The following is a 23,990-nucleotide window of genomic DNA, read 5'->3' as shown; positions in this document are numbered from 1 at the left end:
TGTTGATTTTGTGTATCTATTGGATGTGGAGAAAAAATTCTATGATATGTATGTGGTTTCTGCACTCTTTGTCCACGATATTCTTGAGTATATGGTGCAAATATATCTGGTTGTAAATAATCATCATCAGAGGATAGATAATCCGTTTGATGAGGTGCTTGTTTTTTATTTTTATTCTGTTGAAAGAATGGGTAATTTTCACTACGATCCTGTGGAGGATGTAAATTAGTTTGAAAATTTACTGAGTTGGTTGTTGCCATTGGGTTATCCCAATATTGAGATCTTATTTGATTATTATTTTTTTTTCGTGGGGGATAGTTTGTTTTTAATGAGTGTGCGTAATTATAATTGTGTTCCGCAAAAGTGTTTCTTGTGAACGTTCTGCGTGTTTTTGACGGTTTTGTCATGGGTCTATATGTTTGATGATCCATTTGTGAATATTTTGGAGCAACCGAAGGTTTAACGGTTGATTGTAAGGTTACCTGTGCTAGTGAAGTGTTTGTATTTTTTGGTGTTGTTAAATTTGGACGTATTGGTGAAATACTTTGTTGTGTAGTTGTTGTTGTTTGGACGATTTCTTCATTTATGAAGTGTGATGGTGTTTGAATATCTTGTTGAGTGAGATTCCTGGTTCCATTAAGGTTTTCATTGTGTATGACGGTCGAATTTAAACTGTTATTTCGTGTATCAGGTAAAAATGTATTGTAGTTTAATGGTGTTGCATCAATGGTTAATGGTACTACTCTTACATAATCTCTTGCATAAGATATTGTACTTATTGCTTGACTTGAGATTGATTGTGGGATATTTATGAATGCATAATGAGACCATTCGGGGTCCCAAATGTAGTCTGACTGTTCTGTGATGGCGGTATCATCGTTTGAATTTTGAGGTCTGAAATTTTTTCTTGCTTGCGAAATTAAATCTATATTATGTGTGAAATAATCTATTATAAACCATGCCAAAATTTTTTGTAAGTCATGTTTTGTATGTTGTGAAACTTCATCTTTAGTGAAATTTTCTTTAATTATATGTAGGAAAGTTGAAAATAGTGTGATTTCATGTCGTACCCTTATATGTTTGGATGTCTCTGTCGGTGAGACATTTGAGATTGGGGTTTCGTTTTCTAATATTGAAATATAACTATATATTATTGCAAAAACTTCATTAGTAAATATGGGGTTTGCTCTTTGTGAGTTATGATATTGTATGCTTTTTACATATTCTAAGAAGACTTTTGAAAATTCTAAGTCAAGATCGTCTGTTTGAATTACATATCTGCGGTGATTCGGGTTTGGTGTACTGAATTCTATGGTGTAGATTCCGTATTTTTGTGTTAAATTACATATATCTTTCAGATAGTGATCAATAATTTGTCTTTTGATTTTTACATCTGGGAACTCTGCTTTACATGGGCTGATTCCGGGTTCAAACAAATTTAGGAGAAAATTCTTGCAAAGATCATATTGTCCTCTATTATCGGGTGCATCTACGAGGAAGGGGTAGATATCGTCATCATCTGGACTATATTCATTTGGAGTGTGTGTTTGGCTCATTTTTTCGTTTAATGACTGTTAATAGGTAATTATCGATGTGTCTAATTGGTTGATTCCAATTATACAAGTGTACTGGTTTGTGTTTATATTGCTTTTTTATTCTTCTTTTTCCTCTTTTTGATGAATTTGAAGTTGTTTCTGAGTCGGAAAAATATAGTTGATCGTGAAGGGGGCAATTTTTATCAATAGATTTTTTTAATTTATAAAGTTGGTCTAAATTGCTGGCTTCTGATTCTGAAAATGCGTTTCTATTTTTTGAAAATCTTTTTCATGTGATTTGTCTTTGTTTGGTTATTACTTTCCTTTTTAGTGTTTGTCTGTTTGTGTATGAGGTGTGATTACAAGGTCGTATTTTTTGTTATCTATTTCACAGTTGTGTAAAACGATTGTTTGTTTGTTTCCTAGATTTTTAAATGACATAAGGTTTAGAATGACGGATGCAAAAAGTTGTTAGATGATTTCTATTTTCTTAAACTGTTAGTCCTTACGATTTTTTGGTTAGCTTAACCTGGGTCTATTTGTTCAGGGTTGGAGAGAAAAGTATATCGATTCCGAAGAATGATTTTTTACTTTCTCGTGGCTAGTATAAGCTAAGGTGTTAACTTACTTAATCTTACTTAGGGGTAGTGATTGTGTTCAAGGGTTGGAGAATAGTAAATCGATCCACAAGGTTCAGGTATAATTAGAACGCGAGTAGTTCGTTAGATACTATTTTAAACCTACTAAGTCTAAGATTTATCCTGGGTCTGATAAGAGGAGGGTTCAAGTGAAGGATGAATAACCGAAGTTCTTCACTGTTTATCCTAATTTGAATGATTAGTTTTGTTCAAAAATTTCTATTAGTCTTGGGTTTTTTGAAAGGGTTGGATAGTGAATCGACGTTTGAGGTCGTTAGACACTTGCTAAATGGGTGGGGGAGAACAAAATTGTTCTTTTTGATCCAAGGATAGGCCTTGATGATCAGGTTTTAAATTTAATAAAATAGAAAAATTTAATGTAGATCCAAGGATAAGCCTTGATGATCTGATTTTAAAATTATATTTTAAGTTTAAAATGGTTTAAATTGTTCAAAATGTTAGTTTTTGATATTTAGTGAGCTTATGATTGCTGTTATGTTTAGGTGATGAAGCTGGGACAATTGATAATTTTATGATTACTAACAATTTATTGTCATGCTACTAATTTTTGTTTTGATTTTCAATAAATATTTTCAAAACATATTTTATATAATACTGCAGAATTTAGGAAAACGATCTGAGATCTTTTTATCAATCGTTATTGTATATTAATAGTTTTGTTTAGCGCCTGAAATGATCATGAAGATTGACTTCAAGATTTTATGTTTGCAAATGAAAATCTAAATTCATTGCTAATAAAATTCTAAATATAAAAGTTTGTGTTGGCTTTTGCCGTACTACCATATAACTATTTGGTAAGTTTCTACTTTGTCGTATGTCGTCTCTGGCTCGAGGTCTTCTTCCAATTCCGGGTAGTTCTATTATCGTTCGGAATATTGGCTCTGATCTATTGAGTCGTAGAGACATTTCGATTAAATTATCGTCGTATAACATTTTGAAAATGTTTTGTCTAAATTCTAATCTATTTTTGGTTAATTCTAAGCTATTAAGGTCTTGTTCGAGACTTATGGTCGCACCAGATGAGTTAGAACCGATGTGGTTAACTCATAGAGTAATTTCGGATAGGGTACACCGTCTGCTCGTCACGCTATCTTATTTTCGGCCGGATAGATTCGTGCAACTTCTTAGTCTAATACCGATCCTAATCTTACTCTTATACTATCTAGTCTCAGGTTGTTTAACTAGTCTCTGCTAGGCTCAATAGATCTAGGGTATACTGGTTTATTGCGGCTGCTGAAGTTCTCTTGGAGAGGCAACTAATTTCTAAGTTAAATTCAAATCTCTCTGGTGCTGAAATTACAAGTAATTTCAGCACTTACAAATAAGTGGGTTGTTAGTTAGATGGATCATGATTGGTTAATATTAAATACTTTACAGTGGTAAAATATCTAATTTATCCAATCATAAAATGTAGTTTAGATCAGGTTCCACAACGGTCCAAAACTGTCTGCACATGGGAAATAGTTCCCCCAAAAGTTTGGTTTTGTTTGTTGTTTTTTTTTATTTTATTGACCTTTGATCTACGAAAAGCAGTAAATACCATTTTTATTAATGACTCAAGTCATGTCGCCGCTTCAAAAACTCAACCATTGGTTGAGTTTGGTGAAATTTTACTTTTTTCTACCAAAAAAACGGAATCAACTAACCTGCAGCTTTCGAGACGGGGCTTCGCTGATTGTTATTGTTGTTGTTGTTGTTTCCATTGGTGGGGGTGGGGGTTCTGATGAAGGGACTTTCGGGGGGATCCGGGATGTCGGGTTCACTTGGAGGAGCAGAAGGGGACCGGCTGAAACGAAACAAAAGCGTGTTTTTTTGAAAATTTACAAACTTCAGAATGATGTAGGGTTTGAAAATTACAATTCTTTTAAAAAATTTGGAGAAAGCAATCGTTTGTTTTTTGCTTCATATACGCAATTTTCCAAAACTCTCTGCCGTTTTTTGTCTCCTGAATATTGATTTTTGCATCCAGTAGTCAAAAATTAACTATAGAGTCAATTAAGTGCTAGTTGAATTTTTTTTTGGTAAAATTGTGTTATATATTGTTTTTTTAAATCAAAATATGGTGAGGGAAGACCTGAGACAAACATAAACGTGCGTTTCAGGGCCTGAAACGCACGTTTATGCTTGTCACCAATTTCAACGCCCACCTATTGAGTATATCAGCGGCCCTTCTCATTCCCAACTCCCTGTATCTCTCCACCTGTACAGGCGTCCACTCCCTCTCCCCCTGCTGGTGTCGATTAGTCTCTGACCACGTGACCGCACTCTTGTTCCGCCTCTTACTGTTCTGATTGTCGCTGTCATTGTGTTTGTGTCGTCTAGTCGGAGTCTCAATTCCTTCTCTGTCTGATTTGAAATCTGTTCTGCTGTCTGCTCTTTCGGCTTTAAAACCAGATGAACACTTTTTCTTATATATTTTTTTGGAATTTGAAAAAAGTGAAACAAAGCTGTCGAAAAGTTGAAAATAATTGGTGTGTGAGGTAGAGGGAGATACTGATAATATTGAAGGCATATTTGAAAATTATATAACGAATACACACACACACACACACATATCATAAATGCACTCACTGTGTTCCTCGACCGTGTGAAAATTTCCTCCCTCCACCTCCTCCCTCATCCCCCTCCTCTGTGACTCATTCGATCTGCCATCGGGTGGGGCTGAGTTGAGTTTACTCTTGAACAGTCTCCTCCTCATCGCAATCGTCTCTTTTCTCCTCCTCGCCATGACGTCATTAGTTGGGCTCTTAGTGCTGGAACTCAGTCTGGATTTGTTCGCATCTGAGGTGGAGTTCTCCTATAAGAGCCAAAAAATAAGCTACGTTGAAGCTTTTTTTATATTTGAACCGATATGATAACCAACTTGCTTTTGTTAGTTTTTTCGCAACATTTTTGAGAACATGGCGTTGAACTTAAATTTTTTCTAGACACCGCGCCTGTTCGTATACCAGGGCAAAGCCCTGAATTTTCAAATTGGCAAAAATCAAAATCCCTCAACTAGATTAAAAGAGAACGCAGGCAAAATACCTTTTTCTTTCAACCGCCGAAGATTTACTTGAAACTACACTCGAACTTGTTAGGACTCGTTATTCACAAGGGAAAGGACCGACACACGAGCTCTTCAGCACTTTACGGACAACTGCAGTTGTGCCCCTGATGAAAATTTACATCCAATTTTTTGGTAGTTTTTCTGGACTGGGTTAAGATGTTTAACCCACAAACAAACAAACATGAGTCCTCGTGGGCCTCAAATATTCGACCTTTTTGATTAAATGGCGGAGAGGTAATCACTTCATCACTTCAGTTGAAAAGATTTTGCAGAAGAAAGTATGATTGATAAACTTTAAAAGTTGAACTGCAAATATCAAAACTACCAGTTCAGTTTTCAGTTGACACAAGGAATTAATATGACAAACTTGCTAGCCTCGTATCACGCATATCAGTTTTGAAGGCGGTCTAATTTGTAAAACATGAACAAGTAATTTACGCTTTCGACATCGGGTTTGAAAAATCAAAAAACAAATATATTAGTCCAGAACTTGACTAAAAGATTTATAGGTAAAAAACATTTTTAAATTGATTTCAGGAAGTCGATATCTTCAATTTTATAAAAAAATTTTAACAAAAAAAACGCTAAATGAAACATCCAAAATTCGTTTTCATTTTAGCAAAACCATGTTTTTTATGCTCGAAGTCTTAAAAAAGTAATTTTCCATCTAACGAGCTTTACTCCATTGCAATACTCGATCACATTACATTACACTACGAATTGTCAAAAATTTCAAGGCAGTGTTTCTCGACTGTGGGACAACTTTCAATTTGTGTTTGCAAATATTTCAAATCACGAATAAAAAATTTGATATATCACTTGATTTAATCCAATGATTAATTATAGTACCTGATTCTGCGAGGAAAAAATGAAAAAACTTCAGAAAACGCCCGACTACAAAATTCTTCCCCAATTTCAATGATTGGAATTGTTATGCATGAATTTATGAAGACTAAAATGAAACAAGTCTGTGATTCTAAACTCGAATCGATAATGATTTCCTCTCCGACTTCTGTCTTAAAAAGTTTTTTTTTCGACCGTGAAAAAGTTTCAAAAAGAACGGTCGTACGTAAAATTACGCTAAGAAATTTCAAACCGCAGCCAAAGTTCATTCTATGTTAAGTTTCGCGAAAACTGCTTTGACTTTTGTACCAATAAAAAGTTTTACACAGCTTTTCTAGTTGGCAGAAATATCGTTTTTTAGTATGAAAATTGTTTTACGCATTTGTTAGCTAGATTGATAAACATTTGTTGAAAATCCTTTTTGAAGTTATCGAACCTCGAGTTGGATTTGGTAGAAGTAATTGAGTTTAGGAAGAGTGTAATATGTCCCCACGGATAATTTAAAAAGAAAAACTATCTTTCTCCCTCTTTAAAAAATATTTGTCAAAAATAATTATCAAAAAAATCAAATGGTAAGACCCGAGTGACTCTTTCTTAGTCATACAACTGATATTCTTAAAAAAGTCTTGACGGCTTTCCAAAATGTTTTTATTTTTAGCTGCTGTTTTGTTTCCATTGAACGGCATAGATATCAGTCGGCTTCGTGAATTTCGAAGTCAGATACAAGAAATCAGTTATCATATTTTTTTCTATGTTTTATTGAGAAGTACTTCAGTGCTTCCAGAAAACATTTTAAATTTTCAATGAAATTCAAACGATAACGTTGCAGATGAAAAGTTTCGAAAAATTAACAGATTGAAAACATAGAAACCAATCTGAAAATCAGAAACCAATAAGCAGTTATCATATGCTCTGTTGAGTAATATGCTTTGTTGTTCAGCCATTTAACAAACTTTTTCTAGTTTTAATGAAATCTAAGCGATAGCGATGCTAATGAAAACTGTCGCAAAAATTACCAGACTACTTAACATTAAAATATTTCACAGATGGTTTCGTGCACGATGTTTCTGTGTAAACATTTTATGCACGGTACGTAAAATACAAAAAAAACTTTCAAACTTTTTTACATGAAATGTTTAATCGCGGTTCAAGTTTACTAGTAATTGTATTAAAGCGCTATTTTTTTTAAGTACAAATTTTAGATATCAAAATTTTTCCTTATTTGCCTCTTTTTAGATAAATTAGGTATTTTATTTAATTCCAGCATATGAAATTAGCAATTCGTGGCCAAAAATAGACGCAAAATGATTGACCATTCTCATTTTGTTGTACCGATCATTTTCATGGAATAAAACTATGACCTTGGATTGGATATTTTCTTACATCCCGCACAGTTTCGCTCCTTTCATTTATTTTCCGACAGATTAACAGATACAATATAAGTACGTGACGTTTGATTGATCTACAAAAAAACCACTACAAAATGATGCCAATTCAATAATTTAGCAATTCAATTTTAATTAGCCTTTTGAATCCAAAAATAAATACTTCAAAGAGACGTCGGTAATGTTAAAGAAAAAAACAAGACACTTAATTTTGAAAAATGAAGCCAAACAATTTTGAGTCACCGAATGCGGGTGGGCTTTGAATCAATTTAATTTTTTATGCTCGCGTTTCGCTAATTTGATTCAAAGAAGAAATGAACAAACTCTAAATGAAACTCTAAAACCTCTCAAATAAAAAGTGTTATGGGTTGAAATGACAAAAATAAAGGAAAATTTGCTGTTATACAATATCTGTTAGATGTAATTCATTGATTTTTAATCAACTCAGCCCTAAAAAGAACAAAACTGCTCGTATCAGGGCGAAGCCCTGAATATTCCGACTGCCTTTTAAGGTCTATGGAGCATTAATAACATGAAAAATTTCAATGTAATAGAAAAAATTTTAAAAAAAATTTGAAAAAATTTGAGATTTTATGTAAAAACATCCCCCCACACGTCATATTAAAAACAAAGTGATAGATTTTGCGCCTATTAACAAATCAATTATGGCATAAAAGCATCCTTGAACCAATTTGCAACGATTTCTAAGACGGATTAAATCTCGCTGACGCGTTAATAGCGCGAAAATTATCGCGGGTTAATTGTCCCAAATTGGCCAAAATGGCAGTCTTTAAACCCCCATAACTTTATAAAAAATGATCACAGGTGAAATATCTTTTCAAATTCAAGCTCAGGACAACAATAGCTTTCGAATGATCTATAAAAAAAATTCCGTCAAAAATGGCTAGTTAAAAATCGAAATTTGTTTGAAGAAAAAAAACCCACCCCGAGCACAAATATTCCGTTACTTTCGTATCGAAAGTCGGAACAACAAGACTGCTCGTATCAGAGCGAAACCTTGAAAGTTCCGACTGCTTTTTAAGTTTTATGAAGCAGTAAATAACATTAAAAAAAATGAAAAAAAAATGAAAAAAAAAGTTCAAAAATTTGAAATTTTTATGAAAATCATCGTCCCACACTCCATATAAAGTACAAAAGAATAGATTTCGCTCCTTGTAACAAATCATTTAACGCAACTTAGCATTTTTAACCAATATGGAACAATTTCTAAGACGAATTAAATCACAGGTGAAATGATCACAGGTGAAATGTCTTTTCAAATTCAAGCTAAGGGCAACAATAACTTTTGAATGATATAAAAAAATCATTCAAAAATGGCTAATTAAAAAGTCGAAAATTGTCTGAAGAAAAAAAAACCCACCCGAGCACAAATTTTTTGTTACTTTCGTAAGTGAGAGAACATTGCCATGCTGATAAATCAGTATCTAAAAGATTCTTGATGAAGGATCAAAAATAGGCTTAAATGTGATTTTTCGGACCTAAAGCAATTTTGTTCTTGATATTAAAAAGCGGTTATAGCCTTCTTCTGTTTTGTTACTAAGGAAAGACAGATAAATTTAAGCATATTTTTGAGTTACTTACAAACATGGAATTGAATTGATAGAAATATTTTTGAATAATTTCCAAAATTTCATCTGCTAAGATAATAGACAATTTTCAAGCATTTATCTCATTTCAGGACGTTTATGATTTAAAAATTGTTCGTGGTGTCCCCTTCTGCTACCAAAACAAAAAGAAAGAAAACGATACAAATAATGCAAGGAGCTCGGAGAACTTTACATCAATATTTTTGCGTGATTGAGTTGTCGTTCTCATTGTTTCGACTTTCTTAACGAAGGTAACGGATTATTTGTGCTCGGGGTGGGTTTTTTTTCATCAGACAAATTTCGACTTTTTTAACTAGCCATTTTTGACGGATATATTAAAATATCATTCGAAAAGTTTTGTTTTCCTGAGCTGAAATTTGAAAAGATATTTTACCTGTGATTGTTTTTTTATAAAGTTTTGGAGGTTTAAATATTGACACTTTGGCCAATTTGGGACAATTAAAGCGCGATATATTTCGCGCTATTAACCCGTAAGCGTAGATTTATTCTGTCTTAGAAATCATTCCAAATTGGTTGAAGGAAGCTTAATTGCCATAATTGATTTGTTACTAGGAGCGAAATCTATCACTTTCTTTTTTTTATATGGCGTGTGGGGAATTTTTTTTTCTTCTATTACACTTAATTTTTTCATGTTACTACTGCTCCATAGACCTTAAATGGCAGTCAGAACATTCAAGGCTTCGCCCTGATACGAGCAGTCTTGTTACGTTTTATTTGCAGGAGGGACATGTTGAGAGTATCAGTTTTCAGTAACAGGCAACGCAGCAGTGGCAACTACACCTGCAACTGCAACTGTTGATGTCTTTTGCAACTCTTGATGTGTTTTGCTCAATTAAATTTTATAATTCTAGCATTTTCAATCAAATGCACTGACTGTACTCTCCACGGATTTCAATTAGCTCATCATTTTTTACTGCTGTTTCGCGACGCTCGCGTGTCTGTGTTCTTGCTGTTTTGCGCAGGCCAACTTACGAATAAGTTTGATTTTCTCTAGTGAGAAAATCACTCGTAAAAAGAAGCAACCACGATTGGTTAAGTTTTGATAAAACTGGGCAATGAAAAGTGTTCTTAATCAGATTGTTCAATTCAAAATGAGCATTTATGTGTAATTTGTTTTTTGAAAAGAGAATGTTTTGAATATTCAAACTTTCCAATTGCTAAATTTGAACCCATTACCCATTTAGTCTTTGAAAGGTTTTTAGGCGTTAGCGTTGTTTCACATAGTACTGTTTTCTTTCTGATGACTTGGAAAATGATCACTAAATTTTTGGTGAGCTCATTTATTGAAACGAAAGCGCCAATTTACAGCTGGTTTTGATTTTAATTTATTATTATTTAGGCCGATATGCCAAAAAGTTGGAAGCATATCAAAAGCTTCCTAACACTTGTGAACCAAAAAAATTTACATTTTCATTAAAAATTCCTAAGACTTAAATGACATGTTGCAAAGTGACATTGTGTTACTGTTCAAAATTTGTTGGAGAAAACCGCAATTTCCTAGGATTTAGACCAAGACGCGGATTCCAGATCAAAACTTAAAGAAACTCTTGATAAAATCAGAAAACGTTTTGGACCAATGCACTGATTTTTTCCTAAATCTCACGGTCTCTGTTTCTTTTCAAGGCTGGATTTCAAATTCAAAGCTGTTGTTTTTTTTTGCTCAAGTCGTTTTTCAGCCAAAGCATTGCATTAAATGTTTTCGAGACTTTTTTCAAATTTTGTTCAAAATCATAATATCATATATTCAAAAATAACCTCTTGCTGTGAAGTCGACTCATTCTTGATAGCCTGGGATTGCTTCTTCTTTTTACCATTCGGGGGCTTCCTTGGGTCTCCGTAAGTGACTTTGTACAGCTTTCGGTCTCCTTCGTAAGCTACAAACGAAGCCTCACGCCTACAAAAAATTAAACGCTGTTCAATTGAAGTTGAATTCACTAATAGTTCCAATTATCTACGTCATAATCCCCTTGAATATTTAAAACCTTCAAGTTATTCAAGTCAGGTGGCAGGAGTTGGTTAAGTCCAAAGCGACAGGTCACTAACAGCGGCAATTCCTTTTTTTAAAAAAAGTTCTATAAGCGATGTTACTTGAATTATCAACATAAGCACACAAAATGACTAGGAATGGGTAAAAGGGCAAGATTTTTTTTTGCCCAGAATTTCACTGCCATAGAAATATTTCAGATGAAATGTCAACAAAACGGTGTTTTATTGGACTTTTTTTTGCGTAATCCAAAATTTTTGCGTAAATTGTTTTCTTTTTTCTGATTTTTTTACGTACACCCATAGGCAGGGGCTAAATTTGGGCTGATTGTTTTTTGTAGAAATCCGGAAAATTTTTGAAAGACAAGATGATAGACAATTAAACTAACTCTGTTGCAATGAGCATGAGATTCAGATATCTATTACATCATAATGAGTATCTACAGAAAATGACCACAGTTCATTTTGACTGAGGTTGCTTCAAGAGTTTTAAATTAGTTGTCGGTTAAAAGTAAAATAAATGGGTATTGCTTTTTTCAAACCAAACCATATGGTTATCTCAGAATACAAAAAATCATCCACTATAAAAGCCTATACCCAGACGCAGAGCTAGGAATTTCTCGATGGAGGGGGGGGAGGGGTTCGTATTTTCAAAAAAATGAAAATTTTGTCAAGCTTTTTCTGTTAGGTCCACCAAATTGATTTTTCTGAGCGCTCCCCAACCACTATAAAGAGCCTAGTTTGACCGTTTTTTCTGCGCCAAAAAAGGCAAAAAAAGACGTTTTTAGGCACTTTTTGGAAAATTTCGACCAAAAAATCGCGTTTTTTCGGCGCGCGCTCCCCCCCCCCCCCCCGCCCTCAAAATAGTATAGATCGCGTTTAGAAAAATTTTAAGCTCAGTCAGCCAAAAATGGATATCTGAAAATAGCACAAAGGGGAGGAGGGAAGGTCCGCCCCTGAACAAGGAAAAGGGAAGGTCCGCCCCCGCCTCTCCTAAACCCGCTACTGCCTATACTAACGGTTCTGCATATTCGTTTCTTATACCTTATAACCAATCCTCCTTAGAGAATTCCCCTTTTTTTGATGGTAGAAAAATCAATTACTAATTTGACCTAAGTTTCAAGGAGAAATCAAAAACTCATGCTGGACCATTTGTGTTTTTGAATTACGAAGCTTCAAGTCAACTAGACTAAATTACTTGAACTAAGATTAGATGGATTGTTGCAATGCAAATGTAGAGTATAGAATGTAGAGTATAGATGCATATAAAACTGAACTAAAATGTAACAACAATAAGCACAGTTGGCCGAGCGGCCTAGAGACAAGTCTCTCACGCCGGTCAACCGGGTTCGAGTCCCCCCATATGCAGACCTTAAAACATGTAGACCCGAGGGGCTATAGCCCCATTTGACCGTTTTTTACTGTTTTTTGGTTCTAATTCGGTTCAGCCTTGATTAAGGTTGACCGCCAAAAAGAGCAATTTGTCTCAAGGACATTACCGACCGGTTCTTGTGGCTAGCTTGCGCCGTTTTGTACCAAAAACGGACAGTTCAGAATTGAAGTTATATGATGTTATGCTTGACCAAAATTATGATAAAATATTGATTTTTCTGAGAGTCTTTGCCGATAAATACTCTTTATAATTCAAAGCATTCGACTTCATAGTTTTACCAAATAACGGAGATTGAGCGCACATTTTGGCGCCCCACAAGGGACACGAGATCGATGATAGTTCCCTTTCAATTTTTTTCTCGGACAGTTTTCCCGACACGAGTGTAGTTGGCAGAATCCCCAGAGTTGTACGAAAGCAGGTGGCTCAAACAGAGTGCTGTCGGTCGGAATTCATCTGTTGCGGCTTGAAGAGGGTCTGTAGCGGATTGCACAGCATCTGTTGCGGATTGCAGAGTGTCTGTAGCGGATTGCAGAGTGTCGGTTGCAGATTGCAGAGGGTCTGTGGCGGATTGCACAGCATCTGTTGCGGATTGCAGAGTGTCTGTAGCGGATTGCAGAGTGTCGGTTGCAGATTGCAGAGTGTCTGTGGCGGATTGCAGAGCATCTGTTGCGGATTGCAGAGTGTCTGTGGCAGATTGCAGAGTGTCGGTTGCAGATTGCAGAGTGTCTGTTGCGGATTGCAGAGGGTCTCTTGCGGATTGCAGAGAGCGTCTGTGTCGTGTAAGACCGGTAACCGCCCAATCTTCAAAACTGTAAGACTCGACAAACTTTTAAAACTCTCATATTGTGCTATAAAATTTTATACGCTGTCATACATCTTGAGAAATTTTTCCGCAAGCTAGCCCCCGGTAATTTTCCTCAATACCCAAAATTTTTGGACAGTTCCGTTGAACTGAAATATCTTACAGTCGGTACATAGACAAACTGACTTGACATTTTTTCTCGATACCAAAAATTTTTGGATATATGTGAACGGAATAATAATCAGTGAAATCGGAACATAGACAAGAGGTACTGGACTAGTTTTTTGGATTGGTTTATGACTCGAACCTGCTGACCAAAATTTACTGAAAAATTTTGTGAAAAAAGTAAAAAATTAACAAAAAATCCTCAAAACGTCTCCAGAATTCTGCGAAATTGTGCTGTAAGATGAAACCAACCTTATGTTAAGTGGTCTGGTAGCGAAATATCAGGCAAATTAAGTTGAGTTTTTTCATCCTCAGGTTTCTTCCGCGTGTGTTGTTGGAACTTAACCAATTTGCCTGATCCCCCACCCACCATTGGTGAAACTGAAAGCCAGTTCGCTTCGAGTAAAACAAAGCCGTTTCAGCCCGTCATATTATTGACTTCGTTGCGTGACAGTAAAGTTAAGTGGTCAGGTACGGTGATATTAAGTGAGTTAAGTTGAATTCTTTCATCCTCAGGTTTACTCCGTGTGTGTTGTTGGAGTTCAACCGACCTACTTAATTTCCCAACCCCATTGGTACTTAAGCGTAACGAAGCCGTCGCATAGGTCCCCTAAGTGTATGGTATTCATTCTAGGAGCTAGTTCTTTGGATCACGCGCTCCGAAAACTTCCCGCTCCGTCCCAGAAGCGCGTCAAAGATACTTGCTTTACGAAGCCAGGTTTAAGTTTGAACTTTAACGCTAGGGACTCTCAGAAAACGATACAGTACTACCTTCATCACTATTTGTCGCACCGTAACGACCTTGTAATTTGGCACGACGCCATTAATAACTCGATAAGTAGGCACCGCAGCAACAATAACCGCAAGCTGAGTAGTGAGCAACTTGTCAATTTGTTATTAAGGTATAGGACAAACATTTGTGCGATCGTATACTGTAGACGGAACGGAACCGAGGATATAGAGGAAAGTTTAGGTTCAACAGGTATTCTCGTTCTCAACGTCGTTAAAGACTTTATCTCTAAGCGTAAGGCTAAGGACCAGGTACTAATTGAGAAGTACAAAGAGCTTCACCAGCCTCCTTCCCTTGAGTTAAAGACTCTCCTCCTTCTAAGGCGTTATAGCGCTAATCTTAACATCCTTAAGACACGTAAGAAGCGAAACCGCTTACCCCTCAAAGCTCGGAAAGCTATAAGAAATAGGCTTCAGGTAGAAGCTTTGAGACGTCAAGTTCCCCCGTCTTGTAAGCTAATGTTGATTTACTAATGCAAATTTAATTACGTACCAAAACAGTATCTCATTTTATTGATTGTTTTCTATAAGTGAGCATCCGTAGAATATTGTCAATTTGTGAAAAACATGGACGAAAAATTCCAAAGCAAGATACGCAAGTTATTCGAAACCCGTCTAAATCTAGAAAATGAGCTGCTCAAAGGTCACTCATTATTACTTGAGTACATTGAGAATAATAGTCGCACTACAAAAATTGATAATGCTGTTTACAAATGTAAAATTGCGTTGGAAAAAGCTGTCGACGTCAATGAGCGATTAATTAGGTTAGCGGGAAAAACGGAAAATCCTGAAAAAATTATTGCTCAGCAAGACCTTTGGCTTAAGAAAGTAACCGAAATGAACGATAAAGTAATGCACGAAGCTCAGAGTTACAAGATGAGCCTTGAACCTTCGTCATTTCCAGCAGCCGGCATTACAGGGAGCAAGGGATCTTTACAACAAACCAGGTCTGAGACATCCTCACGCTCGCACAAAACAAGTGATTCAGCAGCACGAGTATCTGAAAACAGGTCTAAGGTCTCTAATAAGTCTAAGGATAGTAGAAAGCTTGACTCACATAAGTCTGATAAATCTGCTTCCACTCGTCATACGTCGACTGTTCGCACTATGTCATCAAGTGAGAAACGGCATGAGTTAGCTTTAGTAAAACGACGCCATGAGGAGCTGGAAAGGCAGTATCAAGTATCTTTAAGACTTAAAGAGCAAGAGAACCGTCTTAAGTTCGAACAAAGTCAGCTGGAACTAGAGCAATTGGCTGAAAATCATAAAAAGCAACTAATTGAAATGGAATTGAAAGCGTTTGAACTTGAGGACAGTTCATCTGAGGTTAGCGAGAAGGTAGCGGAAAGTAATGTAACAGGAGTAAGTCAACCTATTTCAAAGGTAGCAACCGATCGAACTAATGATTGGGTAGACTCTGTTAGTTCACAAGCACCTCCCGACGTTGCTAGTGCTCCAGGTTTGCAGGCCTTCACTCATGTACCCATTTCGTCAGGACCGACGACTTCCGCCCTCCTTGCTCATGCAATTCACACCAGTAATAGTCATAACCATGAGCACACAGCATTGAGTGACCCTGGAATCCATAGTTATGGACATCGGGCTATGCCTCAATTTGGCAGTGCAAGCCGTTTGCCATTGCAAGCTTCTGTTTCATTCCCAGCCTCTGTTCCATTCCCAGTTAACAATATGCATTCTAGTGCACACGTGTCACCACCGTCTGCTATTCCTTTACAGACCATGAGTTCAAACATAACTAATGGTAGTTTTGCCATTGCGCAACCGGAATCATTACCTGTCCCAATGTTACCGGCCCAACCCGGTTCTGGTTTTGTTTCTTTGTCGCCTGCATTTGCTGGTGGTGGCTTCTCATCTTCTGGAGTAAACCCAACGCCGGTTTTCTTTTCGGCACCTAACTGCCATGCAGAGCCAGTCCAGACGCAACATAATCTTCCCTTTGTTCCGCATACTGTGTCACCTAGTATCAACGATTACTACACAAGTGATGCAAACTTATGGCGATTGGCAGCTACAACTCCAATCGTCACGCCTGCTCAGTGTTGTAATGCTGGAAACATTTTTTCTAATGTGACAACTATTGTCCCATCGTGTAACACCGCCGTTCCTTATACTAGTGGTGGGACTGTAAATTTTAATACTCCCCCAGTTCATCCCCAACATGTTCCGTATTTCGTCAATCAAACTAATACTGGTTATCAGCCAGTCAACGAAGACTACGCACCGTCTCCCGCTTATTCGAACCAAGGTTGTTCATCGGATCGACCTCTCTCCGCTCGTGAATTGGCGGAATTATTGATGCATAGCCGCAAAGATCATCTTCCTGAATGGAAGTTAGCCCAGTTTGACGGTAACCCGTTAAACTGGCACGAATGGTTTGGTCAGTTTAAGTCCACCGTTGATTCCGCTGTTCTCACCGATGATACGAAATTGACATACTTAAAAACGCTCGTCACAGGCAAAGCAAAAACCGCAATTGCGGAGTTTAGTTATAGTGGCGTTATGTACAAGGATGCACTGGCCACCTTGCAACGGAAGTTTGGGCAACCACATGCCATTGTTGGTGCGCATCTTGATAAGCTGAATACTTTTCCTCCACTTAAGATGCACAATTCGGAAAATGTCATTAGTTTCTCCTCTGCCATATCTGGCCTCGTAGCAGTTTTCAAATCATTGTCTTTCAACGATGATCTAAAGAGTGTTAACCTGTTAAACCAAGCTGTTAGTAAGCTTCCGCCTAACCTCAAGGAGGCTTGGTCAATGCATACTGTTAGACATAATTGGCAGCGACCAACACTCTTAGACTTTAACAACTGGTTGAAAGAAAAGGCCGAAGGGCATGAAAGATTACGTTTACTCAGCTCTAAGGCAAAAAACGAAGAACCGGTTAAACCAAAAACAACCAAAGTTTTTGCAGCCAATAGCCAGGTAACTAGTAAGGCTCAGGATAAGTCTCAGGATAAGTCTAAGTTTCCGCCGTGCGTTTTGTGTAAGGGTAGTCATGCATTGTGGAATTGTGCTGTTTTTAAGGAAAAGAATGCTACTCAGCGAGCAAAATACGTAGCTGAACAGAAACTTTGCTTCGCTTGCCTCAATGGCAATCATAGTTTCCGGCAATGTTCTAGAGCAAAAAAGTGCCCGAAGCCAGAGTGTGATAGCACACATAATGTCTTGCTCCATGGAGCCGAAAGAATATTTCCTCGGAAGGAAAATTCAAATGTCTCGAATAAGGCTGGAATAAACAAATCCAAGGAGAATACAAACACTTCCACCCATGCCGCTGTTAGTGATGTACTTGACATTGAATCTTCTAAAGGGTTGTTGCCAATTGCAACACTTGGTGTATCCTCGGATGTAACCAGTCTCCTGACGTTGGTTCTTTGTGATAGTGCATCGACTCACTCCTGGGTGTCTTCGTCACTCGTAAACCGTCTCGGCTTAGTAGGGGAGCCCGTTAACTTGTCAATTAGTGGTTTCAATTCGACCACCGTTGTTGAGACTCAGAGGGTCAAGTTTACTGTTTCCTCCGAGCCGAATAATAGTGATTTCGTATTTTCTCTCTGTGCATATGTTAAAGACAATATTCGGATTGGTTCCGAATTAATCAATATTGCTGATTTGCAGAATAAATATCCACAATTAGCACCTATTAAGCCCATTCAATATACTTATGAGGACGTTGAAGTTATTATCGGACAAGACTACTACCACGCCGTTAGACCCATTGAGTTCATCTTGGGAGATGATAAAAACTCACCGTGTTCCGTTCGCCTACCGATAGGTTGGGTCTTAAGTGGTCCGTTGCCGCCGTCCGGTAATTCTACTTCTTCGTGTTTCAAGTGTGTTGTTGAAGATTCTTCTCTGACCGACCAGATAAAATCCTGGTACGAGTTGGAATCGTATGGTGCTTTCAAACAGGTCGATGCCCGTTCCGCCGCGGATAAACATGCTTTATCCATCCTAAATTCTGAAACCGTTCACAATGGCGAAAGATACGTTGTGCCTATGCTTTGGATTGATAGTAATGTCAGTCTACCAAATAATTATTACTAGTCACTTGCCCAATTTAAATCATTGGAGAAAAGGTTAAGTAAAGACCCTGAGCTGCGCGAAAGATACGCAGAAACAATTAGAGAGGACATTAGGAAAGGCTATGTCGTTACCGTCGAACCGCATGATCCACGTAAGCGTTCCGATCGCGAGTGGTATCTTCCGCACCAGCCCGTCGTAAATCCGAATAAGCCGGGTAAGGTGCGCCGAGTCCTTAATGGGGCTTCTAAGTTTCACGGCACATCCTTAAATAAGTCCTTATTGGTGGGTCCTGACCTACTCCAAAATTTGATTTTTGTGCTTTTGCGATTCCGTCAACATAAGTACGCCGTTTCCGCGGATATAGAGGGTATGTTCCTCCAGGTAGGAGTCCTTGCCCGCGATCAAATTTCGCTCCGTTTTTTGTGGCGGGAGGATACCACTTCCGATGTGGTAGTTCATCAGTACACTCGCCATATATTCGGCGCACGGGATTCGCCTACGTGCGCCAATTTCGCGTTGCAAAAAACAGCAACTGATAATATGTCCACATACCCTGAGGCCGCCTCAGTCGTAAATGAAAAATTTTACATGGACGATTACTTGGATTCATTCGAGAACGTTACCCAAGCAATTAAAACTAGTCGCGATTTGGTTTCCTTACTAAAATTGGGAGGATTTAATTTGACTAAATTTGTCAGTAATGCTGATGAAATCACTTCAGCAATGAACCCCGAGGAATCCGAATCCTCATCTTCACCCATTAAGGAAATTTGTAACGGTGCCGAACAATCTTCACACGTCTTAGGTCTTAAGTGGGACCATGTGAAAGACACTTTGGTTGTTAGCAGAGGCGTGGATCGTCCTCTCGATAAAGCAATAACTCAACGAACCGTCTTGAGTTTCGTCTCTTCTGTGTTTGACCCTGTTGGGTTAGTAGCTCCATACACAGTTAGGGCCCGTCTTTTACTGAAAGATATTTGGAAAATCAGTGGTCAAAGTTGGGACGACGAATTGCCAGAAGACATAAGAGATAAGTTTCTCGAGTGGCACTCCGGTCTCCCTCTCTTAGGGCAATTGACTATTCCCCGTTGTTACTTCACAGAGCCTGTTGATCAAATTGAGCTCCACATGTTCGGTGATAGCTCGCAGGATGTTTTCTGTGCTGTTGGATTTTTGCGTGCGCGACTCGCGAGCTCGCATAAAACTCAAATATCCTTCATCTTTGGTAAAGCTCGCGTTGCGCCCATGAAAGCGCTATCTATACCGAAGCTAGAGCTTCAAGCTGCTCTGCTCGCCACACGACTAAAAGATGATATACTGACCGCCCTTACCGTCTCTATTAATCATGTCTTTATGTGGACAGATAGTACAACAGTTTTGCAGTGGCTAAACTCCACTGAAAAATTACCTGTATTCGTCGCTAATCGTGTCGGCGAAATCCTCGAGTCGACCACTATTGATGAGTGGCACCATGTTCTGAGCGGCGATAATCCAGCTGATACCGGTACGCGGGGGATTTCTTCGGAAGCCCTCAAGGATAGCAGCTGGGTTATTGGTCCGAGCATTCTCAGGACTACTGATTGGCCGTTTTTACCCGACGAACGTGTAATCAATAAAATTCGTTTGAAGGGTCCTTCTTGTGATGTTGATAATTGCTTGGAGACATCATCTTCCTTCGTCACCGATGTCACATCAATCAAACATCCCGAACACGGGTTCAATTGGGAAAGGTTCAGTTCCTTTACAAGATATAAACGAGTAGTCGCTTTTATGTTGAGGGTGTTGCCTTCACATAAGCATTTTCGTGGTAAAGACTTACGAATCACCGACCCCACTGAACTTGATATTGCAGAAAGCAAACTGATTCATCTTGCTCAGATGGAATCCTTTCCCGTTGAGTTAAAAACACTCACCGCTGGCAAACCTATTAAGAATAGTAGTAAAATTGCCACATACTCGCCATTTATCGGTCCCGCTGGAATCATTCGTTCCACCGGACGGATTGTGCGCTTAGTGGATACCGAGTTTGATACTAAGCACCCAATAATACTCGACGCCCGACATACCTTAGTTCGTTTGTTGGCCCGCAGCCTCCACCATAAGCATTTTCATCAAGGATTAGATTACATGCGCTCCGTTTTAAATATGAAATTTGCAATACTTGGGTTGCGTCGACTACTTCGGTCTGTCGAAAATCAATGTGTGACATGCCGTAAACGCAAAGCAAGCACCATCCAGCCAATTATGTCCGATTTACCGGTCGAACGTCTCGGATACAAGCAACCACCCTTCAATCATACGGGTGTGGATTACTTTGGACCGCTTTACGTTCCGGTTCGCAGAAGCACGGAAAAAAGATGGGGATTTCTTTTTACTTGCCTCACTACCAGGGCTGTACACCTTGAGATTGTACCGTCTCTGGACACCAGTTCGTGTGTCATGGGCATTGAACGGTTCGTTGCGCGCCGTGGTACGCCAAGCACAATCTGGTCGGATAATGGCACGAACTTCGTTGGTGCGGAAAAGGAATTACTTGCCTGCATCAAGAGCTGGAATGGCATGGCTCCGACCATTTTTGCACACAAAGGTGTTACTTGGAAGTTTAACCCGCCAGGCGCACCCCATCATGGCGGCTCCTGGGAACGCCTCGTCCGAAGCGTGAAGCGCGTGCTGTACGATATCCTAGGCAGTAGGCGAGTCACTGAAGAGGTGTTAGGAACAACACTCTGCTTAGTTGAACAGGCTTTGAATTCGAGGCCAATCACTCCCGTTAGTACCGATTCACGTGAGTTAGAAGCGTTAACCCCAAACCATTTTTTGCTTGGACAACATGCCACAAGCTTTCCTTCGCTTTTACCCGGGGAGCACTTCGATCACAAGAAAAGGTACGTGCGAGCGCAGTCATATGCTAACGCGATTTGGTCTCGTTGGCTTCGAGAATATGTTCCCTCGCTGAATAAGCGTGTCAAGTGGCACACTCATTCTGACTTTACTCTTAAAACAGGCGATCTCGTGTGGGTGATTGAGCCCGATAGTCCGCGTGGGTACTACCCTCTCGCCCGAATCGTCAAGCTAAACTACGGACAGGACGGTTGCGCCCGATCCGCCCTTGTCAGGACCGCAACCCGTGAAGTCACGCGGCCGACCGTTAAGCTCGCTCCGGTTCTTCCTTCTTCAGGGGGGGAGGATGTTGCAATGCAAATGTAGAGTATAGAATGTAGAGTATAGATGCATATAAAACTGAACTAAAATGTAACAACAATAAGCACAGTTGGCCGAGCGGCCTAGAGACAAGTCTCTCACGCCGGTCAACCGGGTTTGAGTCCCCCCATATGCAGACCTTAAAACATGTAGACCCGAGGGGCTATAGCCCCATTTGACCGTTTTTTACTGTTTTTTGGTTCTAATTCGGTTCAGCCTTGATTAAGGTTGACCGCCAAAGAGCAATTTGTCTCAAGGACATTACCGACCGGTTCTTGTGGCTAGCTTGCGCCGTTTTGTACCAAAAACGGACAGTTCAGAATTGAAGTTATATGATGTTATGCTTGACCAAAATTATGATAAAATATTGATTTTTCTGAGAGTCTTTGCCGATAAATACTCTTTATAATTCAAAGCATTCGACTTCATAGTTTTACCAAATAACGGAGATTGAGCGCACATGGATAATTGATGATACGAAACAGTGAATTCAGAATATTTATACGGTTGAATATTGTTTGTATGATTTCACTCTGACTTACGGTTCAGATGGTTGAATGCTGTTCAAAAAATAACATGGTCATGCTACATTTTTAGATAAATTTCCTGACGTACTTTGATTACAAATCATAAGACGAACGATTTTTCGCGACAATTCACAGGACAGATAAAAAATATCTGCCGTTAACACAAGAGGTTTGAATTTTCAAAATAAAGCAATGGGTGGAATACCAAGAAACCGTTCAATTGGTCTGCTTTTTAAAATATCACTGCTATATCACTTCAAACTTAACCTAATATAATTTGACTTCAAGCAAGTTACAACAAAAACTTTCCTTATTGTAGCAAAACGCGTTTTTTCTCCTTCTTGGCTGATTTAAGAGCAAAGATTGGGCAATTGATGTTAATAATATTTTTTTAAAAGTGCACTAAAATTCGCCATAAAAAAGCTAATCTACATAAATGTTCCGAGCAGTCTCGAGAATGTGGAAACTGAAGGAATTTCTTTTCAAAATCAGGAAAACTCGAAAAAGCTCGTAGGTGGTCTTGGGTTGCCTTATTCCAATTGTTCTCTACATTGAAAACGAATTAGAGCTTTTGCATTCAGTTGTGTCGTAGATTTTTTTCTTCATTTTTTTTGTTTTCCATGCGAAATTAGGTACCACTAATTATAATAAATAAATAATTGTAGTTTCTGCGATTAGCAGAGGATCTATCCAGACTGTCTAAGCATAGTCCGTTTCTATTATTTCCCCACTCTCCAGACTGAGTTATTTTAGATACCACTAGTTATCATTGAATGGGTCGAGTGATATATCATTTTCAAATCTTTTCTTTACCTTTTTGGAACACAGAGTGACTATTGGAATTTGCGATTTTTTTAACCTAGGATGAAGCTTCCAGTAACGCATCTCAAGTGACTTAGAGAGAGTAACTTTAAAATGTGTGACTTTATCTCGAACACCCTGTAAAAAGAACTTATGATTTGAGAAAAATTAGTGACGCAGATTTTTTTTGTTAATTAATTAGTAGCTCGTAAATACAACGTCAGTGCGTGGGGTTAGAATGAGATTAAAAAGTATTGAAAAAAACTTTTGTTTATTTTTATTGTGACAGTTTTAGACAAAGCGTAACTTTCTTTGACTACGTTTCCCTTTCTGAATGACAGCTTCCGTATTAAAAGTATTGTAAGGTATGTGGGTGGCGCGGAAACTATTAGGTAATTTAATTGAAGCGTAAAATATCTTTTTTTTGTTTTTTTTTTGGGAGTTTAGTAGTAAAGACTTAAAAAAGCATGATTAACAAAAAACAGTGTTTGAAATATTTTAAAGATTTTTTTTCGGTGAAAATTACCTCCGGTTTCTCAGCTCTTCCGCCTTCCTCGCTCTCTCTGCCTCCTTTTCTGCTCTGGATTTTGCTCTCTTCTGTTCAGCCAGCACGGTGCCAATTTCACCTCCATACTCTTCCAGAATGGCCTAGGAGACAACACCAGTGTCAAGGTCATCACAAGTACATAAGACGAATTGTACGTATGTTTGACTTCAAAGCAGCTCGAAAAACATGCCGACTACAAAGAGAATTTCTTGCGTTCCACAAAGGGTAGCCGGTGGAGGTTGGGGGGGGGGGGGGTTGCTTGCTGACACCCACTCTCCCCCCCCCCCCGTACTTTCTACTTACCAAATTTTCCGGTTGGTTACTAATTTGTAAATTCAATTTTTTGCCAGACCAAATGGAAGAAAAGGAAGCGAGTTCGGGTTTGGGGTCGCATGTTGACTAACCTTTACAAGTTCTAACCAGGTTTCACCTAGTACATTTTATTTTTAAAAAAACTGAGTTGTAGCTAAAGAAATTTTAACTGATTTAAAATTTTCTTACGATAGTTATTGAAAATGTGTTGTTAAAGGGTTGAACGAAAAGGTTTCAAATTAGACCTGCACTTTATAATAGATATTTGGTAAACCTCACATATCTCGAGTTTCCTTCATTTGATTTCAGCAACCTTGGTTG

The 23,990-nt window shown here is 38.2% G+C and overlaps 1 protein-coding gene across 2 annotated transcripts in view; it reads right to left on the bottom strand.

Annotated features, from left to right (window-relative positions):
- Positions 1-23,990, bottom strand: part of LOC134853055 (uncharacterized) — a 72,301-nt gene that overhangs the window by 31,638 nt on the left and 16,673 nt on the right. The window contains exons 6-11 of one of the 2 annotated variants that reach the window (XM_063868984.1): positions 23,337-23,458; positions 22,025-22,042; positions 10,855-10,993; positions 4,766-4,991; positions 4,342-4,576; positions 3,841-3,980 (exon numbers count right to left, since the gene is read on the bottom strand). In XM_063868984.1, the coding sequence (XP_063725054.1) occupies positions 3,841-3,980; positions 4,342-4,576; positions 4,766-4,991; positions 10,855-10,993; positions 22,025-22,042; positions 23,337-23,458 (880 nt within the window). The remainder of the gene's footprint in view (positions 1-3,840; positions 3,981-4,341; positions 4,577-4,765; positions 4,992-10,854; positions 10,994-22,024; positions 22,043-23,336; positions 23,459-23,990) is intronic. The other variant, XM_063868985.1, reaches the window with a different exon arrangement.

This window comes from Symsagittifera roscoffensis, chromosome 8 (genome assembly GCF_963678635.1).
Source record: "Symsagittifera roscoffensis chromosome 8, txSymRosc1.1, whole genome shotgun sequence".
Classification (NCBI taxonomy): domain Eukaryota; kingdom Metazoa; phylum Xenacoelomorpha; order Acoela; family Convolutidae; genus Symsagittifera; species Symsagittifera roscoffensis.
The sequence above is the reverse complement of the archived record's forward strand: the minus strand, read 5'-3'. Positions and strand labels throughout refer to the sequence as shown.